General features: G+C 43.1%; 1 protein-coding gene across 9 annotated transcripts in view; it reads left to right on the forward strand.

The window, feature by feature from the left end:
• ADARB1 (adenosine deaminase RNA specific B1) overlaps nucleotides 1–10,762 on the forward strand; it is a 124,719-nt gene extending 113,957 nt beyond the window's left edge. For 6 of the 9 annotated variants that reach the window (XM_061556893.1, XM_061556896.1, XM_061556895.1 and 3 more), the window contains 3 exons: nucleotides 4,924–5,105; nucleotides 5,779–5,957; nucleotides 9,848–10,757. In XM_061556893.1, coding sequence (XP_061412877.1) covers nucleotides 4,924–5,105; nucleotides 5,779–5,957; nucleotides 9,848–10,024 — 538 coding nt within the window. In that variant the 3' untranslated portion in view covers nucleotides 10,025–10,757. Of the gene's footprint in view, nucleotides 1–4,923; nucleotides 5,106–5,778; nucleotides 5,958–9,847 lie in introns of all 9 variants that reach the window. The other 3 variants (XM_061556900.1, XM_061556901.1, XM_061556894.1) reach the window with 2 other exon arrangements.
• The last annotated feature ends 9,432 nt before the right edge of the window (nucleotides 10,763–20,194 follow it).

Consider the following 20,194-nt stretch of genomic DNA (forward strand, 5'->3'; position numbering starts at 1 on the left):
GAGAATCGATTGAAATTGAGAGAAACAGAAATAACTTTAATCGCTCAGACAGCTATAGGCTTAGTGCGGCCTGGAAGCGTATTATTAAATAAGATACATTACAATTACTTATAAGGGAAACAACCACTAACTGATTACTAATGTAGCATAATCACAATAAAACACATTCCAAATGATTACTAATCTACAACTCGCATCGTAACAATAGCCTGATTACTAATCTAGTATATAATTACAATCACTCCCCCCTTGAATCTTTGCACCTGATGAGTTAATGAGTTAATGATGACGTCACCCTGCTGCTGCTCTATATAAGAACGGGAGACACAGGAGAGCCTCACCATTCTGGCGAATTGCCCGATGATGCTGATTGCAATTACCAGCGAAACGTCGTACTCAAATTGTAAATGTTGTTGCTTCAACACACCGGTGGGCTAAAGCAGTGAACTATTTGTCTTTGTCAACGTGACACATTTTTACTGATTGGCCGTGTCGGGTGGTGGAGGGTTACGACACATTTATAAATAAACGCGATCTAAACCCAAAAATCGTTGATTATGAATAACATTGGTCGCGAAAGCCTACGTGTTAAATTGATTACGCTTGCTCACCCCGGAAAGCCTCGCTGAGCTTCAGTACTCTTTGGTTTGGAGGATCCTGCCGAGATGTAACAGTCAGCGGCCATGTGGTAGGATGTATGTACGCACGCGTGTTGAATTTATTTTGCACTGTACATAGCCAACCGTGCCAATGAGTTCTAAAGAAATTCGTTTTCAATCTAGATTCAAAAGTACACAGCTCCAGCGGCTTCCTAATATCAGAAGGAGGAGCGTTCCAGATGGGCCCCGTAAGCGCATCTGAAAGTGCGCGAAGCGGTGACCGTTTTTGTTCGATGGTTAGCCAAAAGCCGCTGCCAGGATGCTGCTGCGTGAAAAGCTGCACGGCTTCGGCAGCAGTCCAGCCGCTGGGTTTGATTGCCTATTTGTACGAATTGGAACACGCACGCACGCGTCCTTATTTCTGGCAACTCAAAAAATGAAAATCCAGCAAGCAGACATGGCCGTGGGGATTATCGCTGGATCACTAAAAAAAAAATTCTCGGGACATCAGGAAATCACATCGGAGCCCAGGTAATCATTCAAGCAGTTATACCCGACAACTTGGGCCACACTGAAACACATCCAGCATGCGCACGTGTTGGGCTGTACGTGTCCAGGTGTTCACTCGTGCATTCTGTGACCACGCACCCCGTGATGCATTCACCGACGCTGTTGCGTGACCCTGAGTGCCCGCGTGCCCTGTGTATGTAGGCAGCATACGAGTGCTGTACGCGTGCAAACCAGTCAAGTGAGGCGGTGCCTGATTCACGTTCAGCGAGTCGTGAGTTCAAATCCGAGTGAGGGATTGGTCGGATTTGCCCATCGTACCACTTGGGTTGATAAAATGAATGTCCACTTTGTCTTATACTATAGAAAGACTGGTGCCTGCCATAGGAACGTGTCATTTCCACCTATAAATTATAGGGCTACTGATGGATATCAATACTTCATGGGGAGTATTGATATCTATCAGATTAAAGGGGGAAAACTTATTCTGATATCAATACCATCCTCATGCTTTTTTGGGCATGGAGACAATTGTATTTTACTGACTCTTTTAGACTCCGCTTCCCATGTTGACAACATATTTGTTGCATTTTTTTTTCTAAAGGACGCAAATCCGCCTTACAGTTGGCTTTACCGTAGTTACCAATTGTGATATAGCTGCCTGGTGAATGGGTCCCTTTATTGGAGAAGCAATCGGGAGATATGGCCGAATCTCCCGCGGTTTAAGCAGGATGTGTGGTGGCATCAGCTTGCACCGAAGATTTCATTGGGCATTTTGGGGGTCAGAGGTGACCAGGAGGCCAGCTGTTTCCATCCTGCTGCTTCTCGAGCTCCCTGTCTGGAGGGGAGGGTAAAGATCTGCTCAGACTGGGCATGGTCATTGGGGGTAGGGGGGGGAGCAACTTTCCACTCATGGGTGATGTTCAGCATACTTGAAGAAAAAAACTAAATGTTGATTACATTTATGCATAATCACATGGTAAAATTATTCATTAAAACATAGTACAGTCACAATTAGCTAATTGTTTACGATTTCACATTTAGGATTGAATAAGACAAAAATCACCCTTGTGTAGTTTCATCCGAGTCACTGACCGTCACCATGAAAGGCTGAGGCTGAGGTTCACTGGATTTTCAAGGTTACAGAGACAATCTGGCGGACTTGAAAAGCTTATTTTGTTTATTTTAGAAGATAAATGTAAAATAAATGTGAAAAAATGACAGCGAAAAGAGTTCGCATAACACAAGTACTAAACTCTTTAACATGGAACTTTTATATTTCATGCCACATCGACATATGTTACATCTTAAATTCACATCACAGAAATACATGAAATAACATGATCCATTTATACTGTTTACACTCATCTGTTGCATTTTATGTCGTCGGGCTTTTTTTCTATCATCCATTATCCTTCAACAACCCAACTTTATTTTTGCATAATTACATCGGTAGGACATTCATTCAACATCAAACCATTTCCTTGCCGAAGAGTACAGACAAGATAGCGAGGGTTTGTGCTTTTAAACGCACATCAATATTCCACACTTTGATCTTTGAAAAAGAACATTAGCAAGCACTGCACATTGACAAGCTCGAGTCAATGAACTCGAGGTGTGTGAACGCAAATGTACACCGTCTTCTTGTATTTCGATAAATGGTTGTCATGGAAGCTCTTCAACGCGTGCAACATTAATGTTCTTTTATCATCGTCATCATCAGGCACGATCTATCCACCTATTGATGAAGGCCTTCTCATGCCATCATCATTCCTGACGATCCTGTGATGCCGTAATCCATCCTACTCCTGTACGTGAACCAATCTCATTGCTCCACCTCCGATGGATGTTTCCATCATCTCTGGTCTGTCCCCTAATGTGGCTACCATTCGTGTCGTCTGATGGCCAACATTATTTTGGGTGATGTGCTCCATCCCAGTTCACCCTCTGTGTCAACTGCGGCCATTAAGGACCGAATTAATGACGGGTTGCATTTGTTCATGCCATCAACCATCATTTGCAAATAATGGGATACATGTTTTACTTGTTCCTATCACGTGGTAAAACCTGTCATTAGCAGGAAGACCCTGGTATCTAACTTCGTGCTGCCATCTACTCTCCACTAGGCAATCGGATGGATCAGACTCCGATACAACACGTATACCGTTGAAAAGTAAAAATGAGGTCACAGTGCATAATTTTCAGTGAATTGTATTGTCCGAGCGTGGATATCAATGTGACTCGATCAATATTAGACGTTTATATGTGCATGTGCATTTGCATATGTGCATATATGTGAACTGAAATGTGTGCGTGCATACATGTGCATTGGCATGTTTGCACATGTGTGCATGTATGTGGATGCGGTGCTGAATATCTCTATATTTTATTATTGGTATATATCTATGTACTGTCGAGAGTGGAAGTGGAGTGGTTAGCACACTGTGCTATGAACCCGGCGACCTGGGTTCAATTTCCGTTCAAGGCCACCACTAGTAACGATTATCTGAACTGGTACTGGGCCTCTCCTAAAATGAGGGAGACAAAGGCGGCCGGCCGTGGTGCTGGCCACCCACCTCCTCGTGCGTCGTGCCTGCCTTCATAGGTGCTCCCAAACAGCACTTGTCCCAACAGTCTATTAAGGCTACACGGGGGATCTTTTTCTTAGTAAAAATGTCTACAACATACATACAGATATACATACACAGTACTGCGCACTGCATGTGCACACGGCCTTTTGTTTATTTATTCATTCGTAAGTTTCGAATATTTTTCGGATTCTAATAGGGGTCGCCAAATCGTAAAGGTTGAGAAAAACTCGTTCAGTATATTGCATTGCAATGCACAACACACTGACTATGATGTCTGACTGTGAGGAATGGTGATAACAGGGGAAGCCTTCATCCAACAGTGGATGGAAAACTACTGATCGTGGTGATGACGCAGGTGGCACTGTGCATGAACCCCTTTTTTATACAGTACTGAAAATTTGTTCACATTTTTGAGTCCGATTCAAATTTAGCTTTGAACTGCTTTTCTGCAGATGTGGTGGAAAATTGCCAAATTGGCATTGAATAGCAAAAATAAGGCAATGTTCCCGACCGATATAGGTGGAAATTGCCTGTCCGTCAACGCACAAATGTTATGCAATCTGGCCAGGTAGCTTAGAGGTTTCCATGGTACAATGGTTGGGTACAATTGACTTGCAATCCCAATGCACTCTGTATAGATTCTATCTCCAGGTTCGGCAGTTGAAACAATTGGCCAATTTTCTTAACTTCCCTTGCGTCTGTCCACCCAGCGTTATACGTGGGTATACCGCAGTTAGTCCTGCATGGTGGGGTAAAGTGTGGGTACACCCACCTCGTCCGAGGTGTCTGGTCAGCGTGACGGAGGAGACAAAATCCACTTTAGCGCTCTCGTCCGCCAGCAGTGGAACGAGTGAGCAATTGTAGGACTGCACATTTTACCTTCACGTGGACTGCACAAGACCTCAAATTGAATGCAGAGCTGGATATATTCACAGCACAAATTCACCATTGCCACGGTGGCATGTGACATCAGCACTGGTATCTGGGTTAATGCTGGGAGTACTCGAATGCTAGAGCGCTAACCCGGCATTGTTGCAGCAGCCGTGTAAAGAAGAACGCCTTGGGCCTGCTTTTAAAACCGTGGGGATGCAGCCGCACAAAGAATGGCTCAGAAGCAGCCTGGAATACGGCATGCAATTAACGACGTGCCTATGGAAAAAAATGCATTAGGAGTGATAATCAATTTTTTTGTGTTTAACTCTTTTGTGTATTCGTGTGTGCGTCAGGTGGAATGTGCTGGGCATACAAGGCTCCCTGCTGAGCCACCTGATGAAGCCCATCTACCTAAACAGCATTATCCTGGGCAGCCTTTACCACGGCGAGCATCTGTCGCGCGCTGCCTACCAGAGGATCTCCGACATTTGGGACCTTCCTTCACCATACAAGCTCAACCGGCCCATGCTCAGTGGTGCACTTCAGATACTCCATCTCGACGCCGTTATTAATATGTTGACACTTTCACTGTCCTTTGTCTTGGAGGCTTTTGTTAAATGAAAACTAAACTGATTACAGATGAGTGGAGGCTTCCACAATGGCTTAATGTTTAATGTTATTTTCAAAGTACAATGCAATCTAATGACTTTGATTGCTTTTATTCTTGTGTTTTTCAAGTTGGCTTCTCGTTGTGCTGATTTTATCTCTTAAAAATGAGCACTGTACTGTGACTTTAGGCACTGTTTATGCATCTGCTGCGGTTATGTTCGCCAACTCGGAATAGTTGAAAAAATGTAGCAATGATGGGATGGCCACATTTCCTCAACTGAAATTACACAATGGTCGGGGTACGGTGTGCATGCAATATGGCACATTTTTTTGCGTTGTTAAATCATCTTTAATGTTTAGATTTTGGACATATGCTAATCCGATAACACGACTGCTTGCACGCGACACGTTCCGTGGCGGTGTGTTCTTTTTGGGTTTGTTTGCTTCATTTTCGCTCTCAGCGTTTTCAACTGTACTGCTTGTTTTTGACGCTGAAATACGCCGCCATTAAAATAACAAAGGTTTTAATCAAACACCGCAAAATGTATATAAAACGAAAACGCTGTTGTCAATGTATTTTGTGCTTTTCCCGTGTGTAGGCATTAGCAACGCCGAGTCCCGTCTGGCTGGGAAGGCCCCAAGTTTCAGTGCAAACTGGAGCCACGGCGATGGCAGTCTGGAGGTGATCAATGCCACCACGGGGAAGAATGACCTGGGCCGTGCATCGCGTCTCTCCAAGCATGCCTTGTTTTCACGCTGGCTACGAGTCAACAGAAAGGTGAACACATGTCTGTGACCTCAACACTCGGGACACTATGTCTGTCACCGTTGAAACGTGTGATTGACCCCATTCATTATTGATTCAGTGAAATCAATATCATTTTGACTTGCAATATTGACTGCCCTAAAGTCGACTTCAAGTTGACCTAATTTGCACCGATACAATTTTAATTGACTTTTAAATTACAATAATATCAGGTGTTATATCGTTGCTTGCAGCTTGCTTGCTTTTTGAGATAACATTATTTACTGAACTCGTATTCATACTTTCCCTCGATATTGAGCCATTTGACATGGCTGCGTTATGCTAAATTCTAAACAATTCATTTCTGAACGTTATTCTTTTGCACATTATGTTTTTACGCAGTCAGAGCAATTAAAATGAGATCATGATCTCGTTAAGTAGACCAAATTTGTAATGAAAAGGACACATATTTCACTATAAACATTTATTTGAAACACATTTGGGTGTGAATGAGGTGGAGGGTGATGTAGTGTTTAGTGAACTACTATGGTGACTTGAGTTCAATTCAACATCAATGGCCAATGGCACCCGACCTGGTGCAAGGACTGCATTTTCACCATCCCACGAACCTCTCCCACACAAGGAGTTGTGAATAAATGAATCTGAAAAACACAAACATCTCAAAGCAAGTGTGAGTTTATGTTTTACCCATATTTCTGATTAAACATTAAAGTATATATACTATTTGATTATTTCGGTAAAGTCACGTAGGTGAAAATAAAAAATAATAATAATAAAAATAGAATAAAAATGAAAATAACTCAATTAAATCACGACGTTTCGGAAGCAACACAAGCCTCCGTCGTCAGCTAGGACAGCCGCAGCAAGAAATAATTTGCTGGAGTGGACAAGAGCTACTCGTAACAAGATATTATATAAGACAAGAGGGTGGGAGGAGCCACCTACGTGACTTCACCGAATGAACCAAAGAGTATGGATCCTTGCAGTCACGAAGACCTCAAATCTAGAATTAAAGGATATAGTTAAGGGGCCTGAGAATGAAGCTCACCTGGTACTTAAGGGCTGCGGTGTTAGCTAATTTACCTGAAGGTGATCAACATTTATGAATGGTCATCTCTGTTGGGACAGTGATAGTGATAGAAATATGGTGGGTGATTTCTTCATATCACCATTGTTTATGAACCATTTAATTTGCCATGTAAATTAAATCAGTTAAAAACTAACTGAAATTGATTTTCAGATTTAGCTTATTCAGTTCCCCATTAATTTCTGTGTAGGTTTTTGTGGTGTGCTGTATAGCTACCTCTCCGTTGCATTCTCAAATCGCTAAGAACTATATTATTGCGAAGAAATATAATTCTGTTGATGGTCCTATATGCTTAAATGCAAAATCCTTTTTTGTATCTGCATTTTTTTTTTACATTTTAACGTTAAATGGTAGTAAGGTCTTTATGATGAAACATTGGTAAATATGAAATATGAAGGTGTTAGTGCAACATTTGATAACAGAAGACTCTTTTAATATATTGCTATGTTTCTTACAAAGTTAAAATTACATTCAGCGTTACGTACAGAGGCCATTATTGTATTTTACGGTTCATACATTTGAAAAGCAACGGGGTGTAAGTCTACATGTGTCGAATACTAAATCTGTGCCGTTATCTTTTATTATTGCTCAGTATACATTTACAGTTTAAACCATCATTTTCCCCGAAATGTGTTTCGCCATTTTATTTCTGTCTATATGGAAAATGTGCGATGATGGTAGCCAGGTGATATACCAAAGGCATCCATTTTAGCATTTCAGCCCCCCCCCCCCCTTCACCACCCAACCTCCTGACAAAATAATATTATTTTTTCACGAGAGAGCAACCCCAGAGGTTGACACCGTAGAACTACTCCTGAGGCGTGATTCACATGCACTTGTAGCCCTTTCCACTCGTACATCTAAGCCGAGCCAGCACGGGGCCGACACTACACGAGTCTTTTTTTTTACCCACTGGCTATTTGCCGTGCTGTGCCGGAATAGCATGGACGGACACTGGCCTCCTGAAAAGACATTTGAATCTGGTTTGGGGCCAGCAAGGCAGGGACTCGTGTGCCAAGCCAGCGGCACGGCTGGCTCGACTCAGTTCTCCAATGGAAAAAGAGGAATTAGAAGCGGATTCGAGGCTTATCGTGAGCAAGATTTGCTCACGAATGGCCAAGCTTACGACTGCTGGGGATGTGTGGCGTCATCCGTCCTGCCTTGGATACCACGGTGGAGTCGGCAGGGAAATACCACGAAAACATTCCAGCCAGACCCATGCCAGCTGGATCCTGAAATAAGCAGAAGCTATCAGGGATGGGATTTACATGTTTCATGGAGTGACTGTGCTGCACATGCCCTAAACTCAGATGCACACATACACAATTTCACACACTCGCACAACGTAGACGCAAAGTTCCAGACGACCGCAGAAGCGCATCTTTGAGCGCGCGATGCAGTGACCGTCATTGTTTCGATGACCAGCCAGATGCCTCTCTGTAATCCAGTCGCCAGAGGGCGCTCAACTTCCAAGCTGCTTTCAAGTGCGCAGAACAGACTTTACAGCCGGGCAAAGCCAAGAGTGACACATACGTGTGTCTACGGGTTGTCTGTGAATGTATCCGCGACTGAGCTGACATCAGCAACGTGTCATCTTTGAGTATTCGAACCTTGGTTGTTGTTGTTTGACTTGCATCCCACTGGGATTTTTTCACACAGCGTTGGTGTACGGTGCTTTTTCTGGAATATTTTGTTGTTTTTTCCTGGATTTTCTGTTTGCACTCAGTCACTTTAAGATGTTTTCTTGTTCATGTTTTTGTCTTTTGTTTGTTGCGGTTGCACCCGATTTAATAGCCGAATGGCTCACAGGGCTATACCTAATAAATGAAACTGAAACTGAGATCTCGGTGTTGCAGAGTCACTGAGCATGCGCGGTGTTGCACGCCTGCAACCCGGTGCTTGGTGGATCATGGTACCTCCCTTGTCAGTAAATCAAAATATGAGAATAGGTTTCGATTTAAAGCTTTCGTGACTGCAGGGATTCTTCTTCTTGGTTCTTTCGGTAAAGTCACGTAGAAGGAAAATAATAAAATAAAATTTTTATTTTATTATGTTTCATTTTAATTATTTTATTATTTTCCTTCTACGTGACTTTACCGAAAGAACCAAAAAGATGGGAATAGGTCTCACCCTTTCTGGCAATAAAGCTGTTGTGTTAAGATGTTAAAACACCAAACTGAAACCTTTTGCAAGGAATCATGTCTGCATTGACCACATATACTTGTGGTGAACATTCAAACAAAAAAATATGCGCTGATCGGATATGCATATTAACTATCAGACCATGTTTGCATGTTCACCACAAGTTTTGTGGTTAATTCAGACATGATTCCTTGCACAAGGTTTCAGTTTGGTATTTTAACACCTTAACACCTGTTTTATTGCCAGAAAGGGTAAACCTTGTTCTTAAATGCTTGGTGGATGTTGCAGAGTTTATTGAATGGGAGATTCCAAATCTGCAAGGCGCTTAAGTAGTCATTAGCAAGTAGGTAATATTAAGGCAATATTAAGGAATGTTCCTGCCCTGCCTATGTATGCACGGATTTACTTCACGTTTTGGATTTCCACTAATATGCAAAATGCTCTTTCAGGAATATATGAAAGAGTTGTAAGATGCCGCGGGACTTTCCTGCATATATAACTTGCGTAATAAACCAAATATATAATGTGGTTCTCGTACAAGAATTGTAAATCCCCCTGAGCCACTTAGCCATCTGTATTTAAAAAAAAAAAAGCTGAAATCGTTTCACACGCTACCATCACTGACTGTCCTGTTTCCATGTTTTTTGTTCTCTCGTTTATTTTGTTTTATCAGCTAAATACTCGCATTGACCTCAAGGGGAAGAGAATGAATGTTTACAGCGAAGCAAAGCTGGCAGCTGAGGGCTACCAAGAAGCCAAGCGTCAGCTCAACCGGGCCTTCCACAAGGCGAGCCTAGGAGCCTGGGTGAAGAAGCCCATTGAGCAAGACCAGTTCTCACTCGCTGTGTGATGGAGCTCTTGCGCCCACCTGCTTTCTACTCGACGTCTGTGAAAAAGAGCTTGAAAGCTCATCGGATTCCTCCAGTATGAATATAAAGATTCTTATTCTGCTCGTGTGTTCGATGTAATTACTGTAATTGCATTTTTGGCACACTTATGACTGTACACTTATCTGTGTTATAAACGCATATTACAGTGCCATTATTAATATATAATGGAATCGCCATTATTAACATATAATGGCATCGCATTACCATTTAAAGATATGCAGTTTAGAAAATGTATGTACATGCAAATTGTGCAACACGCCATGATCAGAATAGCAAGAGAGACATTTTGCTCTGACATGAGTCGTGTTGGGGGGGGGGATGCCAAAATATGAATAGTTCCCTAAAAGGTTTAATTGTCTTGGTAAAAAAACAACAACTCATGTTTCAATAATTGCAAATAAACGTAAAATATTTGCATAAAAAAGTAATTTTATTGAGCTAGCATTGCTATTGATTTAAATTATTAAGACTTGCCTGTATTTGTAGACTTTTACTTGCATATTTTGAAGACATAATAATACTGGAGCAGTGTACGGTGATACCCAAAGAAGACATTGTGTGATGCTTTGTAGCACGAATGAAATCACTCAATGTTTTACTTAACCCACGTGTGCGCTTCTATGACGCTTTCCTAGCCAATGTCTCTCGTCTCCATACGCCTGTTGTAGAAACGCATTTTTTTTAGTAAAATTGTATTTTTTACATTTTTTTTGTCCGTGTGGTGATGGCGGGTTAAGCGCCGCACGTGTTTTCAAAATGAGCCCTGGACGTGTGCAGCGTTCAAGCCTGAATGAATATAAAATGACCAACAGGTGGCATTATTTTAATTTGTGTGGAGTTTATTCGAGTTGCCACACGGATGGTCCCGTTAAGACAGTTTGCCCGATTATTTGCGAGGGCAGATCCGTGGTGTGAGCACATCAAAACAAAAACATCGACATTGCAGAGAACGAGTGCAGCCGGGGTCCTTAAGGAATATTGCGCAACTTACAAACGAGGTGTTAAACGGTAACAGCAAATAGGTAGTTGATAAATATGAAAAGCAGGGTTATTGATATTTGCTCCTGAATTCTGCGGCGCGTTTTCTAAACACGGCCAAATATGCCAAGAATAATTCCTCCTGAAAGGCGAGTTGAGAGACCCGTCGAGGCTTTTCTAGTTAAGTAACATTTACGAATAAATCCGTAGTTTAAGTTGATGCAAGGTTATCGAACTTGTTTCCACTTAGAAACATGCCGTTTAGATTATTTGGCTGCGATAAATATCCAAGCGATAAGCCACTTCGTTGAGCTCTCGTTTGTGATAGCCGACAGGTCGCTTCTGAAAAAGAGCTGTTTCGCTCAGTGGACCTCACCTGGTAAAATAAAAGTGTATAATAAGAAAAATGTTTAGCTGAACTCAACAGCCCGTAGGCTCATTGTGATATCATCGTTTAGATTTCACTTTTGTACTCTAAAATGGGGGAACAATATATAAAGCTGCCATAGTTTATGGCAATTAAACAACATTACGTTCAAGTCTGCATGTCTTTATATGATATTCAACGTCGTTTTAGAGGCATTGGTGTTGTGGGTTACACTGCAGAAAAACATGCACAAGTATGGCCACTGTTGTAGAGGGGTGGTGATGGCATTGCTGAAACAATGTGGATCGCAAGCAAGACGGAGTGATTTTAATAGACACAACTATATTTTTCATGGAAAGCTACGTGTACTTTTGTAGAAGAATAATGTATTCCAACAGTTTTTTACTGCCAGCCATGACTTTAATAAACAGTGACCTGAGTAATAGTAAAAATACGAGGACAGCCCTGGAGCTTGTCTAACAAATACTTTTCCCATTTTGAACAATAACTTTTCATAAAAAAAACAATATACTTAACGGAAAAATGTAAACAGATTAACAAACTTCGTGATGGAATGGCAACCAACGATGTGATCATGCCAAGAAGGACAAGCAGGAAGGCTATGGAGAGAGATGAATTGCAGCTGTACAGAATCAAGGGCAGCCGTGTCACCATGGAGAGACCTTCATCCAGCAGTGCCGTATATTGAAAGACGTTTACGATAGCAGCGCGCTTCAAACAATAAACTGAGCAGGGTTAATGCCATCCTGCAGCCGAATTGTTCTAACCTTGAACACAACTCGCAAGTCATTTAAAATCATCCAATGTATCCTTCCACAGGCACAACTTTAAATTTTTTTCCGTTAAGAAATTTGTTTTTTTATTAAAAGTTATTGTTTAAAATTGGAAAATAATTTCACAAGAGGGTAGATTGTCTAAGAAATTATTTTCCAATTTTAAACAATAACTTTTCATAAAAAAACAAATTTCTTAACGGAAAAAAATGTAAAGCTCCATACTACAATCTGCCATGCCTGAGCAACATCCCACACACACTGTCAAAAACTGAGCATTTACATCATGCGAAAAAGTTATGCGTTAAAGCACACACACTCTTCTTTGTAGTATTTTCCGTGCTTGCTGATTGTTAGTTATTATCTGGCGAGATGCAAAGCTTTTTGTCCAGATTTGAGGCTTTTTCGTGGATTACCAGGATAAAACGCACCTTCCCCGATGCCTAGTAAAGTACTGCATGTTCCTATTTGTGAAATTAATCTGTGTTTTTATTTTTCAGTTCACATGTCGTATGTAGCAATGTGACAGCTCGTGAGAAGTGGAAAGTCTTTGAAGTGCATGTCCATTTGAAAAGAGCATGCTAATATCAAAGCAAGCATTGCACTTATTGAACCTGTACATTCAAGTGTAAGTTATTCCATATATCCCGGTCACTGTGCAATTTCATGTCTACCAATCCATTCGGCATACAGGGACTTTTGCCAGTTTGCTCCGAATTTATGGATCATACATCACACATTAAATCGTGAATTTATATGCTTAATTTGACGTCTGCCCTTAAAACAATGCGTTTATTGAGGGGTTTTAAATTGTGGATACCGGTTTATAAAGCGTATGAACGTTGTTTTGAATGCAACATCTTGGTTAATCTTCATGAAAAATGGTTAAGCGTGCAGTGAATCATGTGTGTGCAGTACTGTAGGCATTTCACACAAGATCAGGAAGTGGGCTTCACGGTGGAAAGATGTTAACTACCTCGCCTGGTATATTGGAGATCGTTGGTTCGATCCTAACCCTGACGCCTGTATAATTTGGAGTTTGCATGTCTCTCTCCCCGTGGTTGCGTGGATTTTTTGTCCAGGCTACTATAAATGTCTACGTGATAAGCCACTTCGTTGAGCTTTCATTTGTGGCCAGGACATTTCTGAAAAATAACGATATAGCTCAGTGGGCCTTACCTGGTAAAATACAAATAGTTTCCTAGTTTTTGTTTGTCTTTTTCCCCGTGGTCGCGTATTTTCCTCCGGGGTTTCCCCTCTACATTTGGAATCAACACGCGTTTAGAGTATTTGGCTGCTATACATTTTCCACACAAGTCACTTCGTTGAGCCATCATTTGAGGCCATGTCTCTTATGAAAAAAAGAGCTATAGAGCTAAGTGGGCCTTACCTAGTAAAATAGAAACTGTGTTCATAAATAGTGACTTTACCGAAAGAACCAAGAAGATGAATCCCTGCAGTCACGAAAGCTTTAAATCGAAATTTTTATAGTTTATAGTTTAAGAAGTCATGACGGGCAATGTGGTTGATGTCACCACGAGTGCAGTATAAGAGGTGCACTGCAAATGTAATGTATCACGCTTAGCGTTGCTTCATAGAAGACATTTAATTGTACGGTCTATAAGTAGAGATTAGCTCGTTTAGCTCAACGACGCTGTAATTCGGTTCAAACAATTCGAATATAATGATTGAAACATGATAAGGAGAAACATTTTCATTGCACTCATGCCACCTTCTGGCAACTTCACCAATTTCACTTTGCATGCAGCAAGTCTGGAGACGCGAACTCTGTTGGTGCAAGTAGTCGTTTAACATAGAATGTTGTTGTTTATCTGAACACACACCACAAGCAATTGCATCAATAAAATACAGCATCATATGTTTTTATTGTAATTATTAATACATTTTAACAACAAACGGAGGCCTACTTTAAATCATAAACAAAGTTTAGAAATGAGCACATGCTTGTTGCATGCACCAGTGACATGATCACAATAACACGTATACCAGAATAACTTTTTTCGTAATGTAGTTGAATCACACAACAAAAAAACCCGCAAAGCAATTGTTGTTTGTTGTTGCAAAGGCGAAGACCGCACGGAACTTTAAACGCGCCATGTTTGACATATGTGGTTGTGCGTGTGAGTGTGCTCTATGGATTTGGAGGTCGGCTTAATGGATCATGCACAGGGATTTCTCAGCTTTCCGGCAAAAGCCATGATTGTGCGTGACACTTTGCTTGCTGTTCACATTCCTGTAGCGGCCACGGAGCACCAATCAGGTTTTTCAGCGGGCATCTTCTGTTCTCTTTGTTGTCCGGCTTTGTTACATCACCTCCAGGCGCTCACAGTCAGATGCGGCGAACTCAAAACATAAATCGTGCAGCCATTCAAAACTCACAGCTCTCCTTGGAAGCCTTAATTATTTAGTGAGTTTTTTTCGTGGGTTGCCCCCCCCCCCCACCGGAACTCCAAAATAGTGAAGTAATACACCTCATGCAGTTTCTAAGAGCTGTCAAAAAAATGGCAATTGCAGTTAAGTTGCCACATCTACAGCCTACATTTTTTTACATGCATCTTAAGAGGACGCTGCATACATTCCAGTTTTGAATGTTTGAACGAGTATCAATGTACACCCCTTGGATGCCGTTGTGGTATAATGGTTAGTATGCTGGACTTGCAAAAAACAAATGGGTAGCTTTCTTAAATTCCCTCCCAACCCCCCCCCCCCCCGTGACTTGCACCACATTTGGGATTTTTGCACACAGCGTTTTAATACGTTTAAAAAAATATATTTGCTGGTTCATTCCAGGATGTTTCTGTTACGCGTCGTCGCTTTAAAATGTTTTGTGTTCATATTTTGTTTGTTGCGGTTGCACCCGACTGAAGAGCCGCATGGCTCACAGGGCTACACCTAATAGATGAACTTGAAATAAATAAATGAACTTCATATGCCACAGTTCGTCAATGGACCGGTGGTGTGTGGTGAGGGTAAAGTGTGGCTCCTCCCACCTTTTACGATACATCTGGCCAGGGCGAAAGAGTAGGCCAAACTACCCTTCTGGAGGGCGGCTCTCTCGAGGTCCCTCTCCCGTCGACGACCTTCCACCAGCAGTGGCCGAGAGCGAGACATTTCAGTGCTGCGCCTTTTTTTGTCTATTGAACGGCAACTTCATCAAGGGAGCGATGCCGTGATGTTGGCCTGTCACGTTGCACAGATTTCAATCCAGGGCACGATGGTCATCATGTTGATCTTGCCGAATCGCTCACGCGAGGGAAGCCGGTTAACCTCGAGCGTGCAGAGCATCGCCGAAAATACAAAAGCAGCCCACGACGACGCTTGACGATTCCAAAGACACGTTGCAAACAGGTGGCATTGAGCATTGGCTGTACGGAACTGTCGATTTAAAATGCACGTACTCAAACTTTGACCTCGATTTGCAATTGCACGTATTTACGCGCTCGTATGTGACTGTCATTATCCTGAACTGTCACAGTGCCACGAGTTCCCCCCCATAGGTGGAGTATAACTTCTATATGTTTTGTGGGGAGTGGGAGGGCAAAGGTTCGCTTTGTCCCCTCACATTAGGAATCGCGGGTGCATATAATTTTTTTTTATCTTATTCGTAAATTACTGAAAATAAATTAACAAAGACGTTCAAACTCCGCCCATGGTTCCGGCCCCTCTCAGAACACTTTCTCCTTTCACTCGCACAATGTCCTTAATACCTCCCCTTGATCCTTCCACTCCCCTCTCTCTACCCTCCCTTACCTCTGCCGCAACGTTCGCTCCCTGGACAATGGCTCCCTGACCCCCCCCCTCCCCCCATCTCTTCCCTCCTTTACTGAATCCCTCCACCGACGCTGGTGTACAGAAGGACGTGGGTTCGATCCCGACACCGACGCCTGTTGTATATTTGGAGTGCGCATATCTCTCTCCCCGTGGATTTTTCTCCCGGGTCCTCCACTTTTTTCCCCTCCACATTTAGAAACATGCGTCTGGATTATTCGCTTGCGATATATATGATAAGCCACTTCGTTGAGCTATCATTTGTGGCCAGGTCGTTCTTAAAAAGAGCTATGTAGCTCAGTGGGCCTTATTTGGTCAAATAAAAATAGCGAGCATTATCCTCTTCCCTCAACTCCCTAGCCACTCTATGCCTCCGCTCCCCATCACCTGAGCTCCCCAAACCACGGTTAACTCCCTCCCTCGTATCTGACCGTAATTGTTTCCGAAAAGCTGAACGGCTGTGAAAGTCAAACTTGATTTGAAGCTTTCGTGACTGCAGGATTACTCTCGTTCTTTTGGTAAAGTCACGTAAAATAAAATTAAATAATAGAGTACAACGTTTCTATTGCAACACAAGCAACCGTCCTCAGCTAGAACTAAATTTTAGAGAGAGACAAAACACAGACACGGAGACACACAGACAGACACACAAGCAGAGAGAGAGAGACAACACAGACACACAGAGAAAGACACACAACATAGACACACAGAGACCGAATGCCTCTGTGTCGAGGCTTTAAATAGAAAGAGAGGGGGGTTGGGCAGAGAAGACTGTGGAAGTCGTTTGTTGTTTCTGCACCTCAGATTATCACGGTTGGCTAAGTACGGTGAAAAAGAAGTTCAACATACACTCCCTTCCCACCGACTTTCTAGCCACCTTAGAAGTAGCCATGCAGGACTGCTTCTTAACTCCATTTTCTTCCCGTGTCCCCCTCATCGCCGCCAACTCTCCTCGACCCTTAACCACCCACTCCATCCGCCCCTCTCAGCCCTGCCTTCATACCCCCTACCTCCACAGTCCTTGAATTGACCCACTACTCCACTCCTAAAATTGAGGCAATTCGCTCAATTCTCCTGCCAGCCTCGTCCCCTAGTCCAACGCCCCCCCCCCCCCACCCCCCCCCCAGTTATCCCACTCACTTCCACGTGGAAACGGCTCTCTCTTTATTGATTGCGCTCCTACATATCCAAAGCCCACCCTGCTTCCTCTACCTTGGACCCCATCCCTGCGTCTCACTTTACCTCATCTCCTCCCTCTGATCCTTCACAACCCCTCGTCTCTCTCTCTTCAATTCTTCCCTCACCTCTGGTGTGTCTCCTGCCATCTTTAAGGCAGCTATCAAATCCCCCTTTAAAAACAAAACCCTCTCGACACTTCCAGTTCTGCCAATTATACTGGTCTCCTCCTTTACTTTCCTACACTTCTTCAATGTCTTGTCCACTCCGGCCTTACTCACGTCATCTCATCCAATTCTCTTTACCCTCATTTCCAATCTGGATTCTGCAACTCCCGTTCTACCGAAAATGCCCTCCTCACTGTACGGAACCATTGAACAAACTCTGCCTATTGTGGCTTCTCCTCAATCCTCATACTCTTGGATCTTTCCTCGGCCTTGGACACAGTCGATCACCCCGCACTCTTTTCCACCACCTCCAGTCTCCGTATCTCGAGCACACCCCTCTCCTGGCTCCAGTCTTGTCTCTCTTCACGTACTTCCTCCGTTTCTTTCAACCACTCCAACTCCCTCCTCCCACTGTTGTTGTCCCCCAAGGGTCTGTCCGAGGGCCCTCGCCATTCTCTCTCTATATCTCACCTCTGGAAGCTGAAATTTCTTCATTTAACTTTCCCCATCACTTTTTCGCCGGCGACACCCAGTTTGTCTTCCCCTCTCCCTGCTCCCATCCACCCTGTCCTACCATCTCATTCCCTCCCTTCTCACCCGTTCCTGTCTCCTCTGCTCGCAACCTTGGGGTCATCTTCAACTCCTCCCTATCCAACCACATCTCTGCCACTACCGGCACCTCCGATTAGCACGGTTGGCTATATGCATGGTGCAAACTAAGTTCAACAGGCATATATACCAACACTTCCCGCTTTCATCTTTTCAATATTCGCAAAATCCTTCCCCTCATCTCACGATCTGATGCTAAACTCCTGGTTCCCTCCCTTGTTTTTACTCACCTTGACTATTGCAATTATTTTCTTATTGGCCTTCCTGCCTACGCCTTCACTACTCTCCAACAGATACAAAATCCCTCGGCCTCTGATCATTGTTCACCTCCACCACAATTCCCACGCTTCTGCTCCACTTTCACAACTCCACCAGCTCCCTATCCACTATTATCGCCGTCTGTTGAAATGTCTCACTCTGGTCTACAAATCCCACCCCCCCATGGGCTTACCCCACCATATCTCAATCTTACGACTCTGCCCCATCCCTCCCGCGACGTTCCCAGTCTCTGCTGTCCCTCACTGTGCCTCCCTCGCCCTGCACCCAGACCCAGTCTCGCTCTCGTTCCTTTCCCCTGATTGCTTCCCTTCACTGGAACAAACTCTCACCGCACATAAAACAATCGTCTTCAATATCACCTGCTTCCATCCCAACCCTTAAAACAGCCCCCATCTCTTCTGCCCTGCCTTTCCTACGGCTGCTTTCTGTCCTCCCAATATGACCAGGCCTGCCCCATCATCCCCTCCTTAACAGCTTCCATTTGTCTTCCTAACTGTCACCATAACTACATCGCCACTTTGAATAACCCCACTCGCATATTTCAACCGCTATCGTGTAATGCAAAATTGTATAATTATTGTAAAGCGCCTTGGGCTGAGACGCTATATAAATCTAGATAAAATAGGATGAAGTACAAGAACAGGACTTGCATGCCAATCTCTCATTTGTGCAAAATGTGCTGAAGTGGATAAAAATAGCTCTGTTGCGCACGGTATATAATGCACAGATGCAGGGAGGTGAGAGAATGCACCAAACCAAGGTTCGGCAACCAAAATAACAAGAAGAAATATTTTTTTCCGTAAAAAAAAGCGAATTACTTCAAGAGCCGCAATGCACGTGAACAGCGTCACGTGCAATTATAAAGTGCCGTGTATATGGCAGGACAGCAGTCCCTCGGTTAACAGTGACATCGGCTAACGGTTTTTCGGTTAACGTTTGCACCTCCCATGGGAGCCCCATGGTTTCGACTGACGTTCACATTTTTTTGACAATTAACGATCTGGTTGCGTTGTGTACGCGGGCGCCAAACTGCGGTCAATACGAGCTCACGTAAGTCGGGCTGAGCGATGCCCTCAGCCAATTAGCGACGCCCATTTGTGAGCGTTTACACCTCGACTGGGCTTTGTTAAACATTACGTTTAATGTGTTTATTTGGGCAGTGGAAAACAGCACTCTTTGCAGACTCGGCAATTGTTCGACTTATTTTTCAACTTGTAAGTGAATTCGATTAATAATTATTTCTGTTAACAGTCGTTTTCGTGGAACGCATTGAAAGCGTTAACCGAGGAACGACTGCAAAGACAGTTTGAATGTTCAGTGGGGGACGCGATTTTATGTAAGGGGAGGTGGGGGGGTGTAGGGGATGGGGGGAAGGTGCTTTGCTATTGGTTATGGTGCTGATAATAATATTGATGTCAGAGTCTGTTCATTGCCCTAGCTGGTGTCCTGTGTTGTAGTGTTCAGTATGTTGTCAGCGGAACTGTTAATTGCTGTTGTTGATTGAGGTTGCTGCTTCCGCTGCTTCAGATGTCCATGGTGTTTCTTTGACACTTGATTAGTGTTGGTTGTTCCAGTCGAGGAAAATTCCGGGCCACATCACTTACAATCTTAAGGGTATTGCGTGACATAGCCAATAACGGCTGAGAACAATGCATAATTACGGACGAAGAAAATGAGTTTGGCAACATTAAAATCGAATTATCCTTCATATTGTGGATAAGTAGTGTAAGTGGCCAAGATTAAGTTGCATTTACGCAGCGCGATGACAATCCCTGTGACGTCTCCCATTTATTGCAGCCACTGACAAAACATTTTTTTGTACTTTTGGTTATTGACTATTAATAAAAAAAGCAGATATTTATCATACGAAATATTATCACAAATAGCGTCCATTTTGTGACGTATTGAAATGTAGATGAATTGTCGTGCACAGTTAGAAAGCTTTGAAGGCAGTGGTGATCTGTAAATACA

The sequence above is a fragment of the Lethenteron reissneri genome, chromosome 23, assembly GCF_015708825.2.
Source record: "Lethenteron reissneri isolate LAM-NWPU_2019-01 chromosome 23, ASM1570882v1, whole genome shotgun sequence".
Classification (NCBI taxonomy): domain Eukaryota; kingdom Metazoa; phylum Chordata; class Hyperoartia; order Petromyzontiformes; family Petromyzontidae; genus Lethenteron; species Lethenteron reissneri.